Raw genomic sequence first — 27271 nt, forward strand, 5'->3', positions numbered from 1 at the left:
TCATATCGTTCATATGTACAAACTGTTCCGCAGGGGCGGTCCCAGCGAAGTACTTTTGGAGGGGGCGGGGGGGGGGGGAGGTGCTCTGGACACGGGCTCAACCCTTTCTCGCACGAAATCCTATCACTGGTAATCCATATTTTAGGTCGCTCTCCTTGAGAGTGTCACAGGGAGAGACGAAAACTGGACCAGGCTATGCTTTTTGGAGGGGGGCGACCGCCCCCCTCCAAACCCCCTTAATCCCAATCCCAACACCCCCTTAATCCGAACATCAGCTCACTTATCCAAAGCAAAAACTCTGAAGCAACCTGAACTGCATTTGCTCGAGGTGATCACAGTTTTGCAAATGCAGAAAGTACCGAGTACTGAGAACGAGTACAGAGTCTACAGGTTTTCCCGCCCATATTAGTCCAGGTGCCATCTAAAATAGTCCAGGTGCTATACAATTTAATATGGGTGTCATCTGGATAATTCTATCTGGATATTCTACCACAACCTTGTATTCACATGAGAGACATCCACGCAAAATATTCGACAGTCATCTAGTGGAAGGAAAAGGAAAAATCTGCTGACGGGACTGCAGTTGTGCTGCGTCTTATGTTGAGCATTTGCACGACGCGGAAATATCGGAGGCTGGAGCAGAAGTATAGCAGACGACAACATTGTTCATGTCGTCTGGTACGGAATATCTTGCATCTGTCCCGCACGATATTCCCGGCTGTTAGAAGAACGCGGAATAACATGACCTTCAGCTGAGTTAGAACGTATTCCGTAGCAGACAACAGGACGAATGGTGTCGCCTACTATTATGTGTCATGTCTTTTCGTGCTCTTCTAGCAGTGTGGAATATCCTGCGGCTGAGTCACAAAATATTCCATAGCAGACGACAGGACCAACAGTGTCGTCTGTTATTTGGCTCATTTCTTCCTGCAGTCTTCTAACTGCACAGAATATCCTGCAGCTCAGTTACAAAATATTCTGTAGCAGACGACAAGACCAGAGCCATAGCGACGGGGGCTAGAGGGGCGGCTGCCCCTGGAGCCCTCGACAGAGAGGGCGCCGAACGGCAGGCCCTGGCAATTGGTTGGACATGATGAAGGGGGAATGAAGAAAATTTGAATTTACGATCTCGGTAGTGCAAATAAGCGTTTTCATTTCTTTGTTTACAGGGCTTCTGACGTGTGTGTGTGGGGGGGGGGGGGGGCGTTTCAGATTTACTCTGCCCTGGGCGCAAACTTGCCTCACCACGGCTCTGGACAAGACCAATGGGGTCGTCTGCTATGTGCGGCATGTCCTTTCACACTCTTGCTCTTCTAACCATGGGGAATATCTTGCAGCTCAGTCAGAAGGCATTCTGTAGCAGACGACAGCACCAATGGTGTCGTTCGCTGTAAGAACGTCAGTCACATCAGAATTTTTTTTTTTTTACATTTCCTTCTACTAGAATATTATACGATGATGTCCCTCGTGTGAATATACAGTTATAGTGCTTAGAAACGCCATGGATTATTTCAGATGGAATCGGACTAAACTGAACGACACCTGGATTATTCCAGATGGCTCCTGGATTGAATCAGATGGCACTTGGACTAAAGTGGGCAGGAAAACCTATAGTATATATGTACTAAACCAGTATGTGGTCCAGCAACTAGTCCGAGAAGGATTTCACAAACTGTGTCGCTTTAAAGGAGATAAGAACTCCAATCTGCATGTATTTAGTTACGGGTTTAATATATGTAATATTGTTCTTCTACGCTTCGTAATTCTATTTAAAATTCATTGTTCAATTCTTCTCCTTCATAACGTGTGCACCGTTAATACAAAAACGCACTTTTTTTCAGTACGAGCGAGTAGACACACCGCCATCCAGATACCTCTATCGATTGTTACGTCATCTGAAGAATTGTAGCACCCAATCAGACGTCAACGCGGAGGTACACATGACGTTCCCCTTTGCACTCTTAAAAATGGACTTCACCACATAGCCTCCCCTCATAGCCAACCCTAGCCATAGCCATAGCCAACCCTCATAGCCAACCATCATCCCGAATGACAACGTTCTCGTCCCTATTTGTTGGAAACGGGAGGCGTAGCCTATTTTGTAGCCATAATGCGGTGCATAATGACTCCACATAATGGCTCCGCCTCCCGTTATCAACAAATCAGGAGCAAGAACATTGTCATTGGGGATGATGGTTGGCCAGCAGCGTGCTATGGAGTGAAGATGCGGACCTATGAGATTCATCTATACAAAAGGTGTCACAGCCAGCAAGTTGAAATCGCCGTTTGGAGCAGACACAGTCGGCGGGCTAGCTTGGTAGAGTTCACAGCCTCTTTAAGGAAATACGTATTGATTTCTGAATAAATCAGTAAGCTCGAAAATATGTAGTTCGAATTTATCTAGAACGAGCATTCGAAGACAAGCAACATTACTTATAAAGCATTCTCAATGATTCAGCAGGAGTAACTTGATAGACATTCTATCGCTTTTCCCCACTTATATGGCAAGCTCTCGTTTGACATTCTTACATGTTTTAGCTGCAATAGTGTAAAGGTAATATTTGTTTTATGAACATGGTTTGAAGTATAGAGCACAAGTTACACGTATGTATATTGTCCACGAAACGAAAGCACTGATGAGAGTACACCACATGGTGCAGACCACTAGGACAGAGAAGAGGAGGGCAGTTAGGAGTCCCACAAACACCCCGAAGACTCCAACGGTCATGCCGTCGGTGGCTGTGGAGCGTGCCTAGAATGAAACAAGATTGGTCTAAATACAATATTGGTCTAAATACAATATTGGTTTAAATACAATATTGGTCTAAATGGCCCTTCCGCAAGTCCCGTCAATTCTAGGATACCATAAAGCTCTGGGCTACAATTAAGTATTGATAAGCCTAGTTATTGATTGGTTGCCTAGATATGAGTCAGTGCATTGGTGCAGTTCCAAAGTGCTGGACACACATTCGTTTTTACTGTACGGTTTCGCTCCTCTTCTGGAGTGTAGATCTCTACTCTTGTGCTCCAGCCTGCCAGTCGGAGTTAATGTTGCTCACGCCCAGTGACATATTTCCACTCCTTCTCCATCCAGCTTTCTCTAAATCAATGGTGTGAGCTGCAGCTGAAGAGCACGATGAAGACAGCATAGCAAAAAAAAATGAAAGAGTATGTTGGGAGACATATATAGACATATATATTGAGCTTGTTGGCATTTGGCTTCTATAGGGCTAAGAGCACTAAGACCACAAGCACGAGACGAGGTGTCAACAGTTGAAAAGGAATGTTGATGTTGATGATAAAAATAATAGGGAGAGATCAACATTCACCTTGTCTCGTGTTCGTAAGGAAATCAACTGTTGTCGGTAAGCACACTGCGTTGTGTACATGGGTACATCTCGTCTTGTGGTCGTGGTTCTGTGCTCTTATCCGTATGGAAAATAGGTTGCCTAGGGAATGCCGCCATTGCCCATATTGCTCTTGTGGCTCTGCAAGACTGGTTTAGTAGAGGAAAAGGGTACATCGACTGCTTTCAAGTAGAGCTGATAATGCGCCTGGCTGACTGGAGGTGTATGATCAATTGTCCAATTTTCCTATTGTATGTCCAACTGCAAGTATGTTGTCCTATTGCAAGTTCTGCTTTGCTCTGTGCCTGAAGACTGCCATTCAATACTCAGGGTACCAATATGAGCCTCTCATTTAACGTGGATTTACAACACAAGCAAGAGGGTGTCCAGGTGCAACAAATAATGACCTGAGCTTGGGGAAGCTCCAAGAGACATGGCACAAGTCCACTGCGTCATCTTTCTCGTTTGTTACAAATTCTCAAGGGAATGCTATCTACTGCAGCTAGTATTTCAATTGCAGCTAGTATGCCCATGTTTAACCGCTGCAGAGAAACAATGGACTCACGCCTTCCGAGCCGCCGGACTTATTGTCGTCGCCTGCGGCTTGCTGTACAGGAAGATCGAAGCCATCACTAGTGCAGCTCCGACACCAAACTTCCAAGTCAGCTGAAAGTTTAAGGCGTACATGGACACTACACAGGAAGCAATGATGGCCAAGGATGTTGCAAAGCCCTTCAGGATGTTGTCCGCATATTTCATCACTACTGCCACCACAAGCCCACCAATGGCGTTGAGGACAATTACGCTCCAAATCAAAGGTCCATAACCGAAGAAGAATCCTTTCTCCCGGACGTCATCCGCGTCGCTGAGGAACGTCGTCAGGAGACCGAACGGCACGGCAAACGTGCTCAGTTGGACATTCCGCATCCAGACAGAGATGTCACTCCCTTTGAGGATACGTTCAAAGTACACTCCTGCAAAGCCAGAAAGACAGCAGGCAACCACAATGGCTCCGAAGCCAAATAGAGGGCGCTGCTCGCGACCAGACGGATTGGTTGATGGGGCATCGATCTGGGCCACCTGAACCAAGGCCACTCCGGAGAAGAGCACAAAAAGTGCCACCCATTGAACTGGGCTGATCTTCTTGTTGAGTAGGATCATGGAGAAGATGGCTGTTGTCAAGATCTTCAACTGGTATATTACCTGCATCAATAAAAAGTAGCAAAATGTGAGGACAAATTTAATTTGCATTCTGCTACATCACCCAGCTCATTTAACACTGCACCACTATCATGCCATCAAAAGTTGCACCAGAAGCAATAAACCTAGCTGAAAGTTAGCAGATTTCCGTCCTGTCTGTATTTTCCCTGCTTCTTGTCATACGTTATGCATCAAAAGTTACAGTGCACCAATAGAATACGGATGTATTGGTGGAGCGGATCAAATACGTCATGCTCCATCGTTACATATATGCAAGTAGAGTTCCAAATTTTCTGAGTTTTTGTTTGGCAAAAATTGTGAGTTTTTTCAAGGTTCTCCTAAAGATATCTCTGAAATTCCCAAAATTTTCCTGAAATTGAAGACTCCACTGATGCCCCATTGTGAAAAGATCCATTTTTGCCAAATGAAATGTCAGAACACTACATAAAATGTAACAGACTTCAGGGAACCCCCGTTGAAACAATCAATTTACTGTTTCGTAAGTTGTTACAAACTTTGGAGAATGGGCACTTTGGTGAAACAGTAAATCAAAGCATACGGTGAGCTATATATATATATTATGCAGAAACTAGGCTTTGTATTTGAAGAAGAAAGAAGCCGAAGCTCTTCCGTGGCGAATCATTTCCTGAAGCTCTTGGCCAGAGCTGGTATTTATTTATTTATTAGTGTCCACAAACACAAATAATTCTGAAGGACGACGAGCTTCACACAGCTTTAACTGACTCTAAGTTAGAATTTATAAACTCACGTTTCGTATTAAGTTTGCTCAGTAACAACACTTTACTCGTCACAGCATTTGATAAAAATGTTTGGAACAGACACTTACCTGGAAGGTCACTGCATCTAAGTGAGTGGCACCAATGTAGAGAAGGTTATTTTGAATATTGTAGGCGAGAGACGGCACAGCAACCTACGATAAAAAATAGTCAAGTTGTACGATCACTCTAGCAGCCACTCCAAGTGTACTAACAATACAAAATCGGAACCTACTAGCATTAGCTTCGTAAGAGAAGTCTACAACGTCTCGTGGGACCCCTCCGCCCCGTGGAGCTCACCCGGGAGCTGGACCCGACCTGTCAAACCCCCAATGAACACGGACACCAACACTGGTTAACAATACAGTAGGACTTTACTGGGACCACAAGGGACCAAATGGGGAAGAGCAGAACTCACGTGGGAGTCTCCGGAGGAGAACGTCCTGCAAACGTCCACAATCCGTCCTCTGCCTGGGCTAGTCAGCCACTATCTATGTCACTCCCTGTTTTTGCGATAAGGCTATGTTTCTGGAGCCAGATGACTAGCCCCACCCACCCATCTACTCCACACACACACACTTCCCCCTCCCTTCGAGTTCAGAGGAGAGCAATGACAGGATGTTGAAGGAGGTCATCGTCTCGAGCTGAGGTCGAGCTTCGAGCCAAGAGTTTAGGCTGCACCCTGCGGACGAGGCTGCCTGGATGTCCTGGGTTTCCGGGATTAGTAGACGGGCCAACGGAATGGCTCTGAACACGAGTAGCGTGGGGTGTCCCTCTCAGATGAGCTTCTTGGGTTTGCTTCTTCCTCCGGGGTGTAGGAAGGGGATCTGGACACAGGTTGGCCAGCAGGTGGGCACGAAACGGGTCTGGTATGGCAGCAGGTGGATCTCATCTTAGGCCTGCACCCTCCACCGAGGGCGTGAGGAGAAATGAACGCTCACGTTGCCCAACGGGGCCGTCCAGGTCTCTATGTGGTGGTGAGACACTATCGGAGCTGTTCGAGGGTGTCTCAGCGGTGGGGGAGTCTAGTATCCCCATGGGGGGGGGGGGGGTTTCCTGTGGCAGTTGGAGGACCTCTGGTGAGGCCTGCAAAAAAATAAAAAGAAAAGGGAAAACGTCACCTCAGTTGATTATGTGGCGAAGGTTACAGCCAGTAATCCCGCGAACCCCGCCCTGGGCAGTAGTCTCTCCGGGAGGTCATAGACAGAATGGTGTAGATGCAGGACAGCTTCGGGAGATCGTCGAGCAGCCCCGGGTGGACTCTAGGGAGAGCGGTCTTGCGGTGCTGGATCGGGATCCTCCTCCCACCTGCCGTCGTCCGAGACGGGCTGGCGGAATGTCTCGAGAAAAGGCGTCCAGCAGTCTGTCCCAGATCCCAGCTGTTTGTTTAATATCTAAACACTTTTCGGACAAAATAATTTGCGATGTAGATTGTTGCCAGACGCCGGACATAGTGGTATCAGCTTCCTAGGTGGGTTTCCAGATGCGATTGTCCCTTTAACATTCCTCGTGAAAGATGGTGGTACTTGAGCAAGTTCTACCCTGCTGGCATCTTCGGCAGCAATTGAACCCCTAACCTTGGGATCAGCAGGCGCCACAGACTGACATGCTACTAGCTGACTTAACGAGGCCACTTGTTGTACGTGTAAGGTGCAAACAGAGGAGAAGATGTTATACGTAGGGTTCCGCGTTTTCGGTTTTAGTCGAAAAACACAGAAAAACGTACGTCTGGTAAATTTTACCTCATTCGGTTCTAATAAAAAAAACACTGAATACAGAGGGACATTCCAGGAGCGATGACAAAGACAAATTGCTGCACACAGTGATTTCCCCAGAAATTCGCTGTTGGGGGAGTGCCGAGCTTTCAATGGCGGGGGGGGGGGGGGGGGGATGCTTGGTGAAGGTTCCACTTACGGAATTTTTCTTACACACTGAAAGAATCGTGGCACAACGGTGACATATCTGCACATCTTTCCCGTCTTATTTGTACATGTTATTACGTTAGAACACAGTACATTAGAATACAGATTCATTATGAACGGCATTTCAACATTATGATGCATAATCACACGACTGACAAACAAAAAAAGACTAGCACCTTGTCTCACAAAGCTCAATGAATATCTAGCAACCATAGGTGAAAACCTTAGATGAAAAAGGCGGAATACCTCGCTTAATTGAGTTGGGCGCAAATGGTTCTTGATGATCCACATTGAGTTTGCATGCCTGCACGCATTTTTGCTCGTATATGCGCGCAATACATGCATTGAACAGTCACCTCCAAATGATTTTGGACAAACCCATGGTACGATCATCTGCATGACTGTGGTCCTACAGCCCAAGTTTGACAGTACAGGATGTAATTCGCTGCGCCGGACTCACTACCACAACGTGTTGGTGGCCCAGCTGGTAGTTGGTGGTGGGGTCACCTGAGAAATTTCAGCGGGGGTGTTGCAAAAATGCAGGGAGGGGGGGAGGGAAATCCCTGGCTGCACATGCCCAGCAAGTTGTTGATGCAGGTCAGAAAACCATACAGAAATACGATGGTTGTGAAAAAATGTCCGTTTACTTTGTTGATGACCGTTTACAGAAATACGATGCTGGTTGTTGTTTGTACGGCTGCGTTAGACGCACATCACTGTGGTTTCTATTCGCTGATAACTGTTGGGTAAACCATGTACACAAAAGGAAAACATAGAAAAACACCGATTTCGTCAAAATCAATAAACACCCAAAAAAATATACGCCGAATCCGCCCAAAAATAAGAACCGAAAGCGCAGAACCCTAGTTATACGTGTAGCATGCATTGCATGTATGTCGGGTCGTCACGAGTAAAGGAACGGAGAATACGGAAGCAATTGGTTGTGTTTAAAAGCAATCTATTTACTTCCAGGGTCGGAGGCCTACTTGCCTGTATTTACATTACTTTTATATATTTACTTTATACTTTTATATTATTACTTTTTCATTACTTTTCAGCCACAGAGCGCAGCAAGAGGAGAAAGGGAAGCGAGAGGAAGGAAAGAGAGAACGGGAGCGCAGTGTTTTCTGAGAAAGAGGAGGGAGAAGTAAAGATAAAGTTAAGTAAAGATTTAAAAAAACGTACATCTGGCACTGCGACCGCACTTGGCGAGTCGCTACGTGTACACAAAGGCCATTTCACCTATTGTGTCGCGGAAACCTATTTAAAAAATTGTCCCAAAGTTATGGGGTCAACGCTATTTATCTAAGTAACAAACTGTTTCGGTGCGTTGGTAAGAATCAGCCATAGTCATAAGTGCGACACGACAGGGACGGAAGAGACTAGACACGGACAGGCGCTAACTTCCAACTAATTTTTATTAAGCGAAAACCTTGCTTATACATGTCCCCCTAAAGCACTCTAAAATCATCTAGTTCTCAGCCTGTGATACACCCCCTAAAGCACCTCAGATCTATTCTATTTCTCTGTCTGCGATACACACAAATTCCGTACTGATACAATGTCTTGACCCTTTAAAGTAGCGCAGAAGTCATTTTTAACACCCAGTTTTCTTCCTATAAAACTGCTAAGTAGGGCAATAAGATGCACCATGCGAAGTAATTTACACCACAGAGTCATCAGTATCGCAGAAATTGAATTTAAAATACGCCGCAAAAAGCGACCGTGCGCAACGGTGGTGAAGAGCAGTACCAGCCTGTGATCTGCCTGGAACCTCGCGCTGACGCTATAAGGAGAACGCTCGCCGATTGGCCTAGAGAAATGTTGTCTGGTACTCCGCTGTCGTCTGCTACTCGGCTGTTCGGGGTTCTGATAAAGCCTTTCTCCTTGCTCGGTAACGATTCGGTCGCTCCTTCTATCCCCAATTCTCCGGGAAAACTGGCAAAATAGGTTTACGGCGGCAAAGTGACAAGGCGCTGACCCCCACTGACCGGCGAATCAGAACGAGTTCTCCTTATACCGTTATCTGTGACGTGGCATCACACCTCCTCATCCTCGTTATAGCTGGAGTGGCGAGTTAAGGGTGAACGCGCGGAGCTATGTTTATGTGAGTTTTTTTCTGGAAAACAAATTGCACACATCAAGACCTTTCGCGCTATTCGGTATAATGACACACACACTTTCATCAGACGTCTTAATCTGAAAATTTTTTGGATGGCCCTCTGGTACTCCTTTAATCAGATCAAATCTTTAGATGTGCTTTAGGGGTAGTGTTTCAAGACATGTATAAGCAAGGTTTTCGCACAATAAAAATTTGTTGGAAGTTAGTGCCGCCCTTTCTGTCCCTGTCTTGTCGCACTTATAACTATGGCTGGTATTTATCTATAGAGAACTCTTGCCGTGTAGTATAAGTAATTGATGATATCAAATTTTAATTTTATAAATTTCTTGGAATAAACACTGAAATCTATCAAGTTAAAGGGACTATTGCATCCGTCCCTCGGCAACCGACCGGGAATCTGAGGAGAGGCGTCTGCTAATCGATGGGAGCCTGCGATCGGCTTGTGGAATATTGTTTCTGGTTAGCGTTGGATGTGTTCGTACAGACAGGAGTGTAACATCATTTTCCATGCAACATGGCCATGTCAGAACTCGCACTGGTAAGCAAAAGTCGGCGTACTTAGTCAACACCACCTAGCTACAGAAAGCCTGCTGACTCGTCGACGTGACGTAGCGGCTAAGAGTCAGCCAACCAGGATCGTGTTTTCAACAGTCGTAGCCAATCACGGACGGGCCTTTGGCGACGAGCCACAGTAAGCCACATGGGCAGCCACTGTCGTCTGCGAGTTGCGAACGTCCGTCCCCGCGTACTAAATGGAAAAACAAAATAAAGCGCAAAATGGTCCCATCTTTTTCTCAAGACTAATTTGCTGGAAATGTGTTGCACTTTTAGTCTACTATTTCAAATCTGCGAAGCTAGCTGTCATAATTTGTGAGATCTTGAATTCGCGGAACGGCGAATCACAGTAGCAGACGAATTTTGACATGTCATGCATCCACTTAGGGAAAGAGGCAAAAAGGAGGCATTAAGCAGGCCCTCTGTATCTAGGTGGCGTTGATTTCATACACTCCATTCATGTGTGGGGCTTATGTCATCATGGTGTTCGTTGCAGAGGGAGTCTCTCAACTATTTGTCTAATATGTAAGCTGTTTTTGGAAGAAAATCTTAGTTAAGTTGACAGTTGACTAACTGAGACTAATGATGACTAACATTACTGTATCAGTCTCATCATTCATACATTCCTGGATGCTGTAGTCCCTTTAATGTTCTCTCGACAGAATCAGGAACAGAATAGTATTGAAAATTTACCCACATTTACGACAATCACAATATCCATAGTACCTAGTGAAATGGTAGCAGCCTGAAAAGAGTGTGGGAAAATGGTTGCTCCAGAAGCGCAATCTTTAACGTCTTCAAGACTACCAAGATGCAAGACTAGCTATCTCCTGGGCGAATGTCTTAGTTTGTTTCGACAAATGAACTCTAATTGTTAAAGGTAGAAATCACAGCGTAATGACCTATATTTGCCACATTCTTTTTCTGAAAATAGCAATGGCATTGGGGGCACAAAAGATATTGTCACTGAACAAAATGTCTATCTTCCATGAGTAAAAAAGATTAACTGATTAGTACGATGCCTTAGAAAGCTGCTATAGTACAGCCACGGGGTGGACCACTTGACCCACAATATATTGCTGTGATTGTAACAACGAAAAAGAAAGGCATATCTCTATTTTGTAAAATTTTGTTCACAGCACAGGCACCCTGTATACACAAGTGCAATACTTTATGCAAATACATGTTCCCCTCTACGTTATTCTCTTGTAGTTTTTAACACGTCTCAGAGGCTAGTGCGAATCTTCTGTTGCATAAAGCTCATCCTGACGAGAAAAGGATGGGACCACTCCAGTACTATAACATATTGTGCGATCACAACAGTTATTACGCTTATGTTGCCCAGGTAAGGACACGTATATCCAAACCATAACACAGACGTGCCTCGTTAATGTAGACCCCCATTAGTATGGACATCTCGAATTATGTATGGATGATTTTTGCATTTTCGTCTCGTTAATACGGAAACTCACTTTTCAGACAACGGACGGTCCAGCAATGAACAAACCGTGCGTAGTCCTCGTATTTTTGTCTCGTTATTATGTATGGTATTGGTATGGAGGGCAAGTATCTTCGCATGTTCTACAGAACTTGTGAAAGTAGGACGTTGCATCGTACAAAAGGAGCTATGCCCTCTCCTTTGCAACCGTTCACAAGAACTATGAGAGGAAATGGGGTCATTTGTGGACGTGCAAGGTCATGGAAACTCCCGCACGACATCATGACTGTTCCGAACACGTCCACGGGCAGTTGATCCTTATGCTAGGAGTTGTGCTCATAGACCTTGTCGCGTTACAGTACTCTCAAACCACAGGGATGGGCATAAATACACTTTTCGGGTATTTAAATATAAATACAAAATACTACATGTTTTCATGTATTTAAATACTGCCTATAAATACTTTATGATGAAAGTAGTTAAATACAAAATATAAATACATTAAGACAGTATTTAAATACTGTAACTACTTCCGTAAATACTTTGAGCCGCCCAGGCACATAATTATTTTAAATTATATAATAAATGGAGCCACCTATGGATGCATCTCTGCTGCACACAATGCCCACATATTCCTTTATTTTTCCGTGATGCAGTGTGATGATTTCAGCATCTTGCGTGGACCGACTTTCCATTAAACGTAAACGTCTCCTTGAGTCTCACTAGCAGCGAGGGGGGTATTAGACAGGGCGGTAACGGGACAAGAACCCACAACGACTCAAAACCAGCTAATGAACTCGTTATCGCTTCTTCCACTTTCTCTATGTTGAATAAAGTGTTCATTTGCTGGTTTTAAGTCGTCGTTGTCTGTTCTTGTCCCGTCTGTCTGTCCTGTCCAGTCACCCCCCGGGGTGGCAATGCCCTCATTCGCACATTGTGCTGTTTCATTTCATTTCATTTCATTTATTAATCCCAAGGGCCCAGAGGGCAAAAGGGTTGTCTGTTTGTCTGTTGCTGTCTATTGTCTGTTTTATAGAAGGCCGGAAATCCCCGAACACACGGTATGAGTAACCTGTAGCCTCTAACCAAGATACCCTCCATCACTGCAGGCTAACAATGTGGAACTCGAGAGAAGCCCACAAATACGGGAGGACCAGATATGTGTATTTAAGTGTATTTTAAATATAAATATGCCTAAAACAGTATTTAAATATAAATACATTTTTCTTGTCTGTATTTAAATACGTATTTCAAATACATGTATTTATATTTTAAATACTATTTTAAATACAATGTATTTAAATACTGCCCATCCCTGCCACTAGTCTCCGTGCACTCCTTAGCCTCGTTGACATGTGACGACAAAACGGGTGGACTGCCAAAATCGCTCTTCCCATCGGAATGAATACTGGCAGCCGCCATCTTTAAAGGGGCTCTAAAACGCAAAAACAACTTGCGCTCAAATGAAAGTCCGTGTTTCAATCAGTATAATACAAGCAAAATTAGTTCACACAGCGCTACCGTTTAGAAGAAAAACACAATGAAAGCAGAGCAGTCTTTGGCGGCAACGAATGGGAGGATCCACAGGAAGCGACGATTGGCGGCATCCCATGAGACAGCAGGCGAAGCGCAACGCATACCTATCGTGGGTGTGTGGATTTGGAACTGGTCCGATCGTAGTGTTCCGTATATGCGCGGCATCATGGGCACTGCTTCATTTTCAATACCCACTCACTGAATTGTAGCCTACAACAGTTCTCGCGAATGTTCCACTGACATAATTTATTTTCACGTCCTTCGGACAGTGACGTCAGTCGGCTTCGCAACGCGCACTATGTTTTTCGCCGGGACTGCTCCACTGAGCTAAAATGCACGACCTGGAACGACATTCACTGCTTAGCGTCAAAGCAAGAAAGAGTCCTGCACATTTTTTATTGTAGCTTCGTAATGGAATCAAAGTTCTGAATTATGATAACAAGTACGAAATTAACATGGCATGGAACGTGATTTGAAGTGAACTTGTTTTTTGCATTTTTGTGCCCCTCTAACGAGTATGACTGACGGCAACATAATATTCCATATAACTAGTCATCCGGTAAACTTCCGGGTAGTGTATCAACGTTCGAATGTTCAAGAAAAAAGAAGATTGCTTGCTTCAGCGTGCGATATGTTCACGTGAGCAGTGCTGGCCGATCAATATTTTTTTCTACACCAGTTCCCGTGTGGGAGAAAATGAACTAAAACACATGTCGGAAAACGAAGGAACTCTGCAAACAGCAGTCCACACGTGCACGGTTCCTGTGACTACCACGGGGTGGCAGCACTCATCGCATTTTTGTGTATAGTTAAACATAGTGCAGTTGCTCGGCTGCTTAGGAGAACAGAGGCGGCACAGTTGCCAAGGCAAGTCGTCAAACTCTGCCATCGACGACTTGAGCAACGCCGAGCCACCGGTCACATCTGCTATGATTCAACAAACAGCTCTTCAATTCCTTGAGGACAACGGTGATGAGCAGCGGCCTCTACGTGTTGACGAGCTGCAAGCAGGCACTAATTCGAGAATTTTTTTCAATAAACCTTCATCATTGCTCTTGTTGTTTCCTTGGTATTCGATAAGATGAACGATTCGCTTTGTGGACAAATTTGGTCAGGAACGAAAGGCGCAACCGTACTACAAGAAAAGCTGCCACTTCGGGAATGTTTCGCTCATATCCTACAGGATTTTGCCCGTCATTGCATGTTTTTATGTTCTTAGGCAATTCCCAATACTGTAATTTGAAACTGACACGATTGATTGATTGATTGAGAAAATATATGCCTCAACACTATCAAATTGTATTAAAGGTGCCACCTTGAGGGTGTCGAGCGGCTGTGACAGCACAGTACGGTGCAGCGCGGCCAGCCATTCGGAGGTGGTGCCCTCGTCAGAATGGACCATGGCCAGACAGGCGACTAGCTTGATGAGCTCTGACATTACGACGGCGGTACTCGAAATGAATAAGTCCTTCTGGGTTCGAGCCATGCGCATCGTCAAGTTGAACGCAGTATTCTGCACGGTCAGTGTAACCAGCGATGCATACTTGCGAGCCTGGTGAGTTCCTGAAAGAGGGATACGTCTGTTAGGCGACGACGTATCATTATGATGCGAAAAAAACCTACGCACCGCCAGTAGAGACATTAAAGTGGTGGTCATTTGAAGCGACACTGGATACACAACATCATACGAGATTGAGTACAACGTCCCTCGCTTTTCTCAAGTTTGAAACCATTTGTTGTACGTGACCAAAACGGGCCCACTTTCTCCGCTTACCGAACTTGATTTGGTCCGTAATCGTAGTATCAGGTAAGGAGAGGGTGATCTTGGTATCAGCCATCACAATATTTTATTACAGGTCACACGTAACTGTCAGCTTTCTGCCACAGTGTCAACTGGACTTGCGGACGTCTTTGGAGGCGTGTCACGACGAATAGGTATGGCTATAGGAATGGAAACAAGTCTCCGGCAACGTCGAGGTGCAAATGCTTCAGGAAACATCCACTTGATATCACGCCGCACGCACATTCCACATCAGGAGCAAGTGGCAGAAAGCAACATTCCACGTGCATAACATGTCAATCAAAACGCAAGCCGGGACGGGACGAGCGAGTAAACGAAACGAACCAACCGAACGAACCTCGTATCGCGATGGCGATTTGAAGTTATCCGTTACGTCACAAAAACGCAAATACGTGCGAGAAAACGTGAAAATCATACAGGAAGGGATGGTGGTCTCCATGGTGGAAACTACTTTCGCGAGGACAAGCGCACCCCCAGTACAAGAAAAGTAGAAAAAATTAAGTATTGCATGCATGACAGTGCGGTGGCTTGTAGGTAACGTGGTTGGCAACTATGCACTATGCTGGCAAGTTTCCGGCTAGAGGCTAGACTTTTCCATCCAATCCAAGCTAAAGCAAAGCTAATCTAAAGGAAGCCAAATTAAGCAGCGAGTTCGTGAGTGAGTTCCACGGCAAAGCGGTGGTGCTTCTCGGGTCGCCAGTATTCGCGTGTTCTTAAGTTTCTCTTTGTGTAAAATTGCCAAGTACTCACCACAAAGAAGTTTTAAGCATCAGCAATGTCATACTGCAAGTCCTATGGTACGTTTCTAGCACCCGCCACTACCAACCAATGCCGGCTAAGAAAATGCATGGTGCACTAGTATAGCACATGCTCTTGCATCAGCTGGCGCAACATAACATAGTAGGTTCCAGAATGTTTGTCACATTTCAGTTTTCTCCTATTTCAGGCAAGGATAAAGTAATATTTGTGACTAGGGAAGATCACGAAAAGCCCAGTACAATAAAACTACCCGATGATCCCGAAGATGATAGGCCGGGTAAGTATGCGATAACGAGAGGATAGAGAGGTAGCAAGCGAGCTGGTGGTATAGATTCATAACTTAAAAACCCGAGACTAGGGGACAAAAAACGACAACACAGACAAGGTATCAATAGCCATCATCATTTGAAACCTTGTCTGTGTTGTCGTTTTTTTTTACCACTAGTTTCGGGTTTTTAAGTTATGGAAGTATGCGAGGCATTAATTGTCCTGTGTAGCACAAAACTTTGCAGATGTTTTTCTTCTCCTCCCACAGTATCTACGTATATTTTTATGCAAGGGCGTCGGAAGGTGGGGGCGGTTGCCCCCCTGAGTTTTTTGCTGTGGGGACCCTGTCCCCCTGAACTTTTGTTCTGCAGATCTCGCCCGGTGGGGCACAGTCTAGCCAACTACACTGTATCTGTGGACCAGGGTTGCAGAATGGGGTACCCCATTCCGTTCCAATTCCATTCAGAGGAATGGAGATTTGCGATAATTCCATTCCTTTCAATTCCTCGGAATGAAAAGGTATGGCCAGTTCCCACTCCTGGAATGGCTTGGCAACCCAATCCCATTCCGTTAATTCCCTCAATAAAAGAAAACGACCGGTAACCATACTGGCAAGTCCAGCAGTGCTAGAGGAGATTGACATTACCAAGCACGGAAAAAGTGCAAAGACAAGGTTATTTCACTCTTGACCGTGTGCAGGTGCGGTGCAAAGGCGGGCAAGGGCAGAAACCAGCACGTTGAAACTAAAACTGCCACCAAGGCACCCAAACCATTCCCATTCCTAGGACAGTTTCTGCCATTCCAATTTCATTCCAGGCTCTGCTAAATCTGGAATGATTCCGGAATCATTCGAACTGCGGAATGGCAACTCCGCAACCCTGGTGTGGACCTGCTGCGCAAGGAGTAGTGACTAGCCGTTCAGTAGCCTTGCTTAAACGACACAGGAAAATGCAGATTTCGCTTCAGCGAAGGACGTAGACTTTTTTTTTTCTTTTTTAATCAACGCAGGGAAATGTTCGAGGCTGGGAAAGGAAACTCTTAAGAACGATTAAAAAAAAAAAGAAAAATATCGTGCTGCGAGGAGCCTTTAAGCAGCGGCAGCAGGAGCTGGCGTGCTTAGTGAGACGTGTACTATATCTGCTGCCTTTGCCTGAGCCATGGCCAGAACTCTTTCGGCAGGGCCTTTTTAGCGTAACAATAATGACAGCCTTTGCAGACGACACAATTACGCATTTGATGAGAACAAAAATAAAAAATAAAGGGACATGCTACTGCTCACTTTTATTTGTCTTATTGCACTTAATGAAACATTCAACCAATATTTCAGTTCGTGCCTTCTCAAACGCCAATTTCCTTTCGCCTCAAGGTAATCAAGAACGCGAGGTGGCCTTCCCATATGCGTGACGCCCTTCACAGTCATCGGATTGCACCGGACATTGCACTGGACCAGTGGTTTCTAATAAGTACATCAATGGCTCCTCTAGGTTAGGTTGGGTTGGGTTGGGTTGGGTTAGGTTAGGTTAGGTTAGGTTAGTGTCCCCCCACCTGCCATGAGGGACTTCAGACGCCCCAGTTTTTATGATCAAACTTTGCATGCAGCCTTGTGTACTGTTTTTTAGCAGGAAGAACCTGGAGGGACTAAGGCTAGTTTATCCTCTGAGCTACTCGTGCTTCTGTGGGCGATACAGACCGAGAATTACATTTTAAAAATTCCAAATTTCAGAAATTCGAAAATTTCATGTCTGTGCTAGGTGTACTTGCAGGAACATCCAGTAAATGCGCAACCACTCGCTGGGAACATAAGCACCCGCATGACGTCGTGGCCGGCCATTAAAAACGTGGGGCTTGAAAACTAAAATATTTTGCTCGTAATCGCTGCGTTATCACAGAACGAGGCGCAATAGGTCCCCAAAATGAAACTGTATTATATTATTATGATATATCGGAAAAAGAGACTTGGTGACACTATAACCATCAAAAGCCAGGTGGACATTGTAGGAGACAAAGAAAGAATTGCAAAATTTTATCTTTGGGCATCCTGTATGCTTGTAGAGGGGTACCTTGAGTGCGTCAACACTGGTAAGAGCATACAGGGTGTCCCAGAAAACGTGTCATTGAATTATAATAAAAAAACTACACCACCTAGAGTCATGCGGTCAATGGCATTTGTTCTTACTGGGTTTTTGCCACCTCCTCATGTGAATGTCGTGTAACGTAAGTTTAATTATGTAAATTTTTGCGAGCTTAAGTCGGAAATTTGCCTAGTAAAGGTCACGTTTTTACCCCACCAATGTGAAGAGCGTGTCTAATTTAGTCAAATTAATGATAATTGACAGGGATATTCAGGAGCTATCCCATCGGAAAAAATAGCCGAACATCATGCTCTACGGAGGTCGCACAGAATAGCGCACGATGAATTTTTCAGCGCAATCTTTGTCAGTCCGACAAAAGGAGGTTGGAAACCCAGCCCTCCCAGACATCGCGGAAAGAGATAAAACAGGCACGGCTTATCACGTTCGACTTTCGCTGGGATAATGCTTTCCCTCTCCCAATTTTAGGAACAGCTACTTTTTCTACTATCACTCTGTGGGATGGCTTCGGAACCTCCTTTCGTCGCACTGGGAGCGATTGCGCTCAAAGAGTCATCGCACGCTATGGTCCGGTGCTCCGAAAAGCATGATATTCGACTATTTTTTCCGGTGGGATAGCTCGTGAATATCACTGTGAATTATCATGGAGTGAATTCGGCACGCTCTTCATATTGGCGGGGTAAAAAAGTGACCTTTACTTGGCAAATTTCCAAGTTCAGTTCGCAAATATTTACATAATTTAAACTTGAGTACATGACATTCACATTAGGAGGTGGCAAAAACCTAATAAGAACAAATGCTGTTGACCGCATGATTCTAGGTGGGGTAGTTTTTTTATTATAATTCAATGACACGTTTTCTGGGACACCCTGTAGATCGAGAAGTTACCCGTCAAAAAGAACTCGTTACGAGTTAAGTTACCGTGTGAAAAATGTAACAAAGTTAATAACGAACGTCAACACTGGTAAGAGCATAGATCAAGAAGTTACCCGTCAAAAAGAACTCGTTACGAGTTAAGTTACCGTGTGAAAAATGTAACAAAGTTAATAACAAAGTTCTTCAGCCTGAAATGTAACTCGTAGTTACGGAGTTACTTAAAAAAAGAAGAACAAGTTACTTCCAAGTTACTTCGGACACAAAATAGCACTACACAGGTGCAGCTCGCGTGAACAGTTGAGTTAGACCTTGAGTTGCCTGCGGAATAGTGCAACACGCTTAGATCATTTTCGTTTGTATCCAACAATTCGAAAGCTTTGCATCTTACTCCCTGTGGGCGCACAATGGTTCAGCTTCATTTCAGTGGCAGCGGTTCTTACTTCCTGAATAGAAGACTGTCCTTGATTGAATATCGCGTTTTATGGCATAAAATGCCATGAAAGAACCGGAGAGAAAGTAAGAAAATATGTGGACGCTAGTGAAAAGCGAATTAAAAAGTAACTTGGAACTTAGCTTAAGTTACTTTGGCAAAGTTAGCTGAAAAAGAAACGAGTTCCTCTGAAAGTTGTCACGGCGCAAAAGTACCGAGTTAAGTTACAAGTTACCAAAAAAAGGAACTTAGTTACAGTAACGAGTTACCTCGAACTCTGGGTAAGAGATCGTGTAAGGTTTTACTCTTGCTACGTTTTCGATACATTGCTGGTGAAAGGCAAGCTCCCATCAGTAATCTCGTCTATAGTTTTACTTGGAGAATCAGCGTAGTTCATTTACCCACGTTGTGGCATACAATATATATATATATATATCTTAGGAACTGTGTTACAGGTCTGCCAGCAGTTGTGATGAGCAGGTGGAAACCAAACTTTGAGGAGCACCGGTGCCAGGTGGGGTGCAGACTGCACACCCTTTGACACCCTATGACACCCTAAACTTATCAAAACTATGTCGTGTAGAGCACACACTGACATCGCTGTACTTTCTCCAGTTTCATAGGATTTCAAAGCCACGTAGAGTTGTGTTTGCATAGAGCTGGAGATCTGTCTGAGTACAGTTCTCAGTAATGCAGCATTAATTATGCATTTCCACCTTATTTTATGTGGGACGTGTTTCTGGCAGCGTGCTAAAGCTATCTAGCATACGATAGATCTAGAGTCACTACAGTGCTCATCTTCGGGACTCTATGTAGAACATGGTACGTGGCACATCAACAGCCATATTCACAAAAACGTAAATTTGTGTCACATGAAAAACATTACTTCTACAGAAGTTAGTAGACCGCGGATAAATATATGCACTGAAAACTCTTGTAATATGCATGCATCTATGCACTAAAGATCTTTGAAGTATCGAAGTATGCAGTAAAACCCCTTAATATACGCAATGCATTTCGTTGTTTGTGGTATGAAAGCAATGTATGAACTGCATGCCTGACCGGATTAGAAAGCATATTGGCCTCAAACATTGGAAATATTCTATTGCAACCGTCATTTTCATGAAACACGACCTAAAGCCTTCTTTGAACCAGCAGTACGTTCCAAGAAGAAGAAGGCTCTCCCATCGTTCCACAGATGTGACAAAATGTGCATTAGTTGTGCATTTTCATGCAGAATTAGTCATAATCTCTTAACACTTGCATTTATATGCACCATAGAACCCTTGTAGTCAGTCGCAGGCTGAGACCAAAACCATTTTTTCTAGAGCTGCCCGAATAGCAAAATTTCCATTGTGAATTGAATCCGAATAATTTATTCAGAACGTGAATCGACTTCGAATAATCAGAAAAGGCCCATTTCGAATAATTTCTCATGGTGAAATATTTTGTGGTGTTGTACACATTTGATGATGTTCTTCTCTAACTTGTGAGCCTTTTCCTACAGCATAATATATCATGAGAGGAGGGTTCCTCTGTGTTGTGTATGGTAGACTGCATTAGTGGGATGAACTGCATTAAGAGATAGGAAGGGAGTTGCCTCAGGACAGAAGCCGCCGATATTTCGAATTTCTGGCTTTCTGCCTTCGATATTTCTTCTTCTGGGCACCGTCCTCATCATTGGCATGGTATTTAAAGGGTTAGGTGTGACGTGTTTAAAGGTTCATGCGAATTGTGGGTCAACAGCCCGGAGGGAAGGAAGGTTCCGTGCGGGCTTCTACGGCCGGAGTGAATGGCTGCTTTGTTAGAGTGTGGAGGGGATTATGTGAACATAGTGATCTAGGCTACAGACCGGTTACAGAAAAATGGAAGGTTCACGAACACGTGGACGAAACGGGACAACAGGCAAGAATTGGCAGGCATAGCGAAAGATAAGGAGGTTAGTGGTTACGTGGGGAAAATTCCAGAACCAGCAAAGGGTTTTTTTTTTTAATATATATATTTGTAATGCAAAGTTGTGGCATGCAGTAAAGAAAGTAGAAAGCAGTGGCCATGCAGAACATAACAGATGATAATGGAGGTAGAAAGGAAAAGCATATTTTATTTGTGAAGTGTTTCTAAGGTGCCTTGTGATTTGTTGATACCGGACGGGTGAAGAGCGTTGAACTTGTATATGAGATAAGACTCCCTATCACGTCTGTCACGTGTGGATCTAAACCCGGTTTCTAGAATATATAGTTTAATGTTGTCAAAATTGTGACCAGGAACGTTAAAGTGCTCGGCAACTGCTTTGGGGAGTTTGTTGGACGTGTCGGTTCTGTGTCCGGTAAGGCGGTTGTTCATTTGTTGACCGGTTTCACCAATGTATTGCATAGAGCAGTCGCCGCATTCAATGCAGTAGATGACATATGACATATACTGCATTGAATGCGGCGACTATATCTTCGAAATATCGGCAGCTTCTGTCCTAAGGCAACTCCCTTCCTACGCTCTACCGGTTTGCTGGATTTCTACCCATCTGCATTAAGAGATAGTCAACATGATCCATGCATCCTGCTTTGTGGGCGTCTCCTCATTTCTGTGTTTACATCGTGAATTTCCTGTACTTTTTTTAGAAACTGCACACATTTCCATCTGTTAATGAACATAACTTTGAAAGTTGGGAGTACATTTACTGGACCATGCAGTGCCCAGAGTACAGTGTTGACCTTGAGGTCACAGAAGTTGGACCTTAGTGACAGAATACTATAAGCAGTGTAGGGCGGGCTTCACCTAATACTCGAGTGCAATGATGTGAAGCCAACTTGCAGAACGGAGGGGGGAAAAAACTATGACGGTAACATGAAGTGGGCTTCACTTAACTCTTCGTAGCAATGAGGCGAAGCCCACTTGCAGAATGGCAATAGTGATACCTCGTTTTGGTACAATTCGAAAAATATTCGAAAATTTCGAGTACCGAAAATAGGTGGCGAATAGCAATGGAATAGCATCAGATATTCTATTGATATATAGATATAGATATGAAAAAACTAGAGCTGTGGAAATATGCGATATTTCGAATACGAATAGAACATCTGACGCTATTCGATTGCTATTCGTATTCGAAATTTCGCATATTTGTACAGCTCTAGTTTTTTCATCATCCAGATAGTGACCCCTAAAAATAAAAAAAACTGGGCACTTGCACGAATATCCGAGCTCTTGTATTTAAGAGTAAGAAATTTGTCTTTTTTTTTTTTTTTTTTTCAGGACTTATTCTCCCCAATGGTGACATTAACTGGAACTGTCCGTGCCTCGGTGGAATGGCCGCCGGCCCTTGTGGTGCCCAGTTTCGCGAGGCCTTCTCCTGTTTCCACTACAGCACCAGTGAAACAAAGGGCAGCGAGTGCTTCGAACACTTTCGTTCAATGCAGGACTGCATGGCACAGTATCCCAACCTTTACCCCATGGACAAAGACGAGGACGACGATAGCGCCAGTAAACAGGAGACATTGTCTGTGGGCGATGCGCAGTCTTCTCAGACGGGAACAACGCAGGAAGAGAACACTGCCGCGCATTCGGTTGAGGACAAACGTGTGGTTAGCAATTGACCAAAGTAGCGAGTAACACATCTAGGGTATAATTAATTACGTTTTGTGTTCAACTGTCAGTAGACTAAGTCAAAATAGCGGTAACATGCAGATGTATGAGAGAGTTTTTTTTTTTTTTTTTTTTTAGGCAAGTCACACGTTATGTTTCAAAGCGTGCCAGCGTGGCTTTATGCCAGTGTCGCACTTTTCCGTTTCGTGGTAGTACAGTCGAAAAGGTTTGAGGCAGTACAGTCGCAGCAACTAAGCTCTCATTTTGGGTGTTTGCGCAATTTCGGGTATAAATTTATCTTCCACCTCGGTTGTGAAAATTTTGTCATTACAGACCGTTTGTGTGTCAAAGGTAAAGCCACCAGAAACCACACCCACATTTCGCTTTTTCTTTCCCTTTTCGGGAACCTCGGTAGGAGTCTTATCGCGCCAACCAAGCTTTGTAGCTCTCTGTGTGTTCAGTATTTATTGGGTATGTGAGGTAGTCAAGTTGTAAGTTTGTGGTGGCTAATTACACGATAAATACAGGGTGTGGGTGCCATAAAAGGTCAGTCACATTTTTGCGCATGACTCAGAATCTACTTGAGGGACAGGCTTCTGCTACCACACACAAGATAATTTGTGTCAGAAAAACGTACGAAAAAATCGTGGTTGCCATGCACGGCGTAAAGAGAATAAAAACGACCACGCAAACTTTCGTCTTCGTGCATTTCCTATGCGCTATACCGATGGATTACGACGAAAGTTTGCGTGGTCGTATTTATTTTGTTACGCAGTGCTTGGTGACCACAATTTTTTTCGTGGGTTTCTCTGGCATAGATTCTTTACTCCGCGACAGCGGAAGTGTGTCCGTCAACGAGGTATGGGTCAAGGAAGTATCATGTCATGCCTTAAAATGTGACCGACCTTTTTTAGAGCACCCATGGTGTACATTAGACTGCATGCCAAACTAATCAGTAAAATTGTGTGCCTCTTTGCTGCTCGTCTATATCTATGTACAGTCCATCTCGAGTGTCCGTCGGGTATGTCAAGCCCGTCAAACCTCTGTCAATCTGATAAGTTGAAAGCAGATGCCTCCCAAGGCCACAGCTCAGAAATTTTCACCATCCAAGCTCTTATGTCATGCAGAATCAGTTTGGCAACACAGACATGTTACCTACACAGCTGTATTCCCGTGCTGCAAAATCTAGTTTGCTGTTGGTGCAAACTAACGTGCGCATGCATGTGAAATGTCACAATCTTTTGCACATATGTGTACCACTTCCAATCGCAGTGAGATAGTTTTCATCGTGCGTGTACACTTTGCTTGCTGTAAGAACCATCGTCGTTGCAACCTGCAGTCATAGCCAAATTTGTGTTATTAACGATGTTAGTAAATTTTGATATGGAACTTTGTTGTAATCAGTGAGAGTGAAATCTGTCGCAGAGCTCATTCCAAGCGACTGACTGCTAATATGGGGGAGAGGAAGTCTGAGGGAAAGTATCATGCATGGGACCGATGTGAAATTACTTTTACGTGAACTGTGTGTTTTGAAGAGAAAAAAAGGTGTAACGCATAATGTTGTTGCATGCGATATTTAACTTGATCTTACGATGCTGCCCCTCTTCACACAAACACAATAACACCAATCGATACTGTATTAGAATAAGGACACAGGGCCAAAAATTGTTAACTGGCACGAGAAACATGTTTTTACCGTTGAGTATTCTACAGAACCTCTCGTTAGACTGGCACTTTGATTTCTCCCAAGAATTTTCGATGCACTAGGACTGTTTATGTACTAAAATGTTGTCGGAACACTCTTGAGGCGTCATCTCATTTTGTGTGCTCGAGCTTCTCGGTTATTAAAGTGAAGCCTTGCATTGCATTAGTACACAGAGTCTGTCTCCTGTATATGTTCTTGGCTGCGCGTGGGTAGCGTGGCGCTGAAACAAGATGGCGCATGCTCGCTCTTGGAACTCAGTGTCGATACTCTGAAGTGCAGCTTATTTAGTGACTCTATTTCCAAAACAACCGTTTTTCGCATCATCGGCGAGGGCCTTCACATGAAAAAGGTCAGTGCAAGATGGGTGCCACGACTTCTCTCGTCAGTTCAAAAGCAACAGCGCGTCGTCGAGCTCTGTCAAGAGGACGAAGAAAAAATATTGAAGTCAATTGTCACAGGGGATGAGACTATGTTGCTCTACTATGATCCCCTTACGAAAAAGGAGTCGATGGAATGATGCAAACCAGGAGAAGCACCCCCAAGAAAAGCCAAAGTCACACAATCCACAAAGAAGATGATGGCAACAATATTTTGGGATTGTCACGGGATCCTCCTCGTCGACTTCACAGAGAGGAACACCACAGTGAATGCGACTTATTATGCTTCACTCCCGCACCGACTGCGAGACGCCATCAAGGAAAAGAGGCGCGGCAGGTTGAGTCGAGGTGTCCAGTTGCTCCAGGTCAATGCCCCTGTCCACACGGCTTCTGTTGCCAAGGCTGCACTGAAGGAGTGCGGCTTCGAAAAAATCCACCACCCACCCTACAGTCCTGACTTGGCACCGTGTGACTACTTCCTGTTCTCAAACTTGAAGACGGATCTCGGAGGACGGAGATTTCAAAACGATAGTGAGGTGCAAGAGGCAGTTTTCAAGCATTTTGCGGACAAAACTTCGGACTATTTTTTCGAGGGTATAAGAATGCTGGTTGAAAGGTGTCAAAAGTGCGCCGAAGTTAAGGGTGACCATGTCGAACAGTGATACACTTGTTTCATCTCTATGACTGTTAAAAGTTGGTCGGGCCGGAAACTTATGGAACCACCCTCGTATATGTGTCCACGTGGTGAAGGAACCAAAGGAGGCAATGCACAGGCTTTCTCTGTCTAGGCGGTGGTGACTGGAACATGAGCAGCAGTGTGTAAGGACGCAGCTTTTGAGCAAAGAGGGGATGATACGTATGGCTCCCGGTTACACTAAGGTAACACAGGAAGGAGGAGGGGAAGAGAAAGGAGTGGGAGGGATGCGCAATTTTGCTTGCTGTGGTACTTGCTTACTCCCACACAGGTATGTTCCGCAGAAAAGTGGTACAGCCCTGGACCGGTAATCCAGAAGATGTGGGTTCGAGTCCTACAGGTGGCTAACCTTTCCAGTGATTTCTTTCCTTCGGACGTTCGATGACGACCCAAGTGGCAGATCTTCTATAGCCGGTCGGTTTGTCGTCGTGAAGAGTTACAATCCCTCACTCCCGCCGGACTACAACCAGATATCATTTCTGCTGCCTTTGCAGCCTTTAGCCAACGTGTCGTACCCACATAAGTCGCATTTAACCGAGTTGGCACCGATGGCAAATAAGGTTTGTCGGGCGCTTTCTCTGGCAAAAGATTGGTCAGAATCTCAGGTTGCCCATTTTTGTTCGTATGCTAAACTTGCATTGTAGAGGTAGGGGTGCTGACGAAGGCCTCCATGAGGGTAGAGTCGCCAAACAATGACTCTGCATAGTAGCGAAGGCCCGTCGGAGGGGGGATGTTGAAAGAGGCGCAGAGTGTGCTCCGCAGAGAATCTAAGTGATGTAAGTTGTGCATTGCGGTCGGTTGTTGAGGCTCACCAGGATTCGGGCACATGGCCCATAACTCATCAGCTCGGTTCAAAATCCAATAGCCCGCGTTATCAGCTTCACATGTTTACATCAGAAACATGTTGGCCTTAGGCTCTTAGCACCTCTGCACATTCGCAACTTGTTGGCAAAATTTTGTGACCAAAAGGTGACGAAAGTGATAAAACCTACGGAGGCAGTACCAACACCACCTAGATAAAGAAAGCCTGCTTACTTGTCGACGTGACGTAACAACTAATAGCCAGCCAATCAGGATAGTGTTTTCAACGGCGCCAGCCAATCACGAACATGCTTTCACCGGTCGTGGCCGAGAAGACGAAACATCGTCGTCTGCTAGTGGTGATCGTACGTCCCCGTGTACTAAATGGAAAAAACCTGAACATAAAGCGCAAAACGGACCCAATCTTTCTCAAAACCAAATTTTCTGGAAAGCGCGTTGCACTTTTTGTCTAAATGTTCAGGTCTGCAGGTTCCAAGTAAGCTGCAATCATTTGCGGGTTCTTGAATTTGCAGAACGGTGAATCGCAGTAGCAGACGAATTCTGACTATATATGTCAACGTAGCGAAGGAGGGAGAGGAGGCTATGCGCAGGCTTTCTGTATCTAGGTGGGGTTGGGCAGTACACTTAAGACTTTCGCTCCTTTTGCAGGTGTTGCCTTGGAGCAGTCTTCAACAAATTATCCTTATATACTTACCCCATTTCCGCGCTATTTCGATGGCATTCCCAACACCTTCCATGCTGTTGTTATGACATAATTTATCCCTAGGTTGTCCCTCGCCGAGACTGGGATGTGACACGGGTTCGAACCCTGTCACAGGCTGTGCTGTCTGAGGTTTTCCGAAGACTTTGCAGGCGAATGTCGGCACTGTTCCCCCTGAAGTCGGCCCAGGATGCACACTACCCCCCCCCCCCTGTCCCCGACTCCTCCTTGCTGTCCTCTCTCCATGTGACGACGTCTGTACACCACTAGTGCCC

At 44.9% G+C, this 27271-nt stretch overlaps 2 protein-coding genes across 4 annotated transcripts; one reads left to right on the plus strand and one right to left on the minus strand.

Annotated features, from left to right (window-relative positions):
• Nucleotides 1–2802: 2802 nt before the first annotated feature.
• On the minus strand, nucleotides 2803–27175 carry LOC135366389 (UDP-galactose translocator-like). 3 transcript variants are annotated; one of them, XM_064599072.1, is made up of 4 exons: nucleotides 26991–27175; nucleotides 14212–14459; nucleotides 5395–5478; nucleotides 2803–4550 (listed from the first exon to the last, which is right to left on the minus strand). In XM_064599072.1, exons 1-4 carry the CDS (start codon nucleotides 27031–27033, stop codon nucleotides 3909–3911), a joined length of 1017 nt encoding a protein of 338 aa, XP_064455142.1. In that variant the 5' UTR covers nucleotides 27034–27175; the 3' UTR covers nucleotides 2803–3908. The 3 variants fall into 3 exon arrangements, with proteins under 3 accessions (XP_064455142.1, XP_064455140.1, XP_064455143.1); XM_064599070.1 differs by lacking the exon at nucleotides 26991–27175 and adding an exon at nucleotides 14671–14775; XM_064599073.1 differs by lacking the exon at nucleotides 26991–27175 and adding an exon at nucleotides 14524–14758.
• On the plus strand, nucleotides 15288–23027 carry LOC135366390 (mitochondrial intermembrane space import and assembly protein 40-like). Its single transcript, XM_064599074.1, has 3 exons — nucleotides 15288–15494; nucleotides 15644–15733; nucleotides 22369–23027. The coding sequence occupies exons 1-3, from the start codon at nucleotides 15473–15475 to the stop codon at nucleotides 22707–22709; spliced, it is 453 nt and encodes a 150-aa protein (XP_064455144.1). The 5' UTR covers nucleotides 15288–15472; the 3' UTR covers nucleotides 22710–23027.
• Nucleotides 27176–27271: the final 96 nt, after the last annotated feature.

This window comes from Ornithodoros turicata, chromosome 8 (genome assembly GCF_037126465.1).
Source record: "Ornithodoros turicata isolate Travis chromosome 8, ASM3712646v1, whole genome shotgun sequence".
NCBI classification, from domain to species: Eukaryota; Metazoa; Arthropoda; class Arachnida; order Ixodida; family Argasidae; genus Ornithodoros; species Ornithodoros turicata.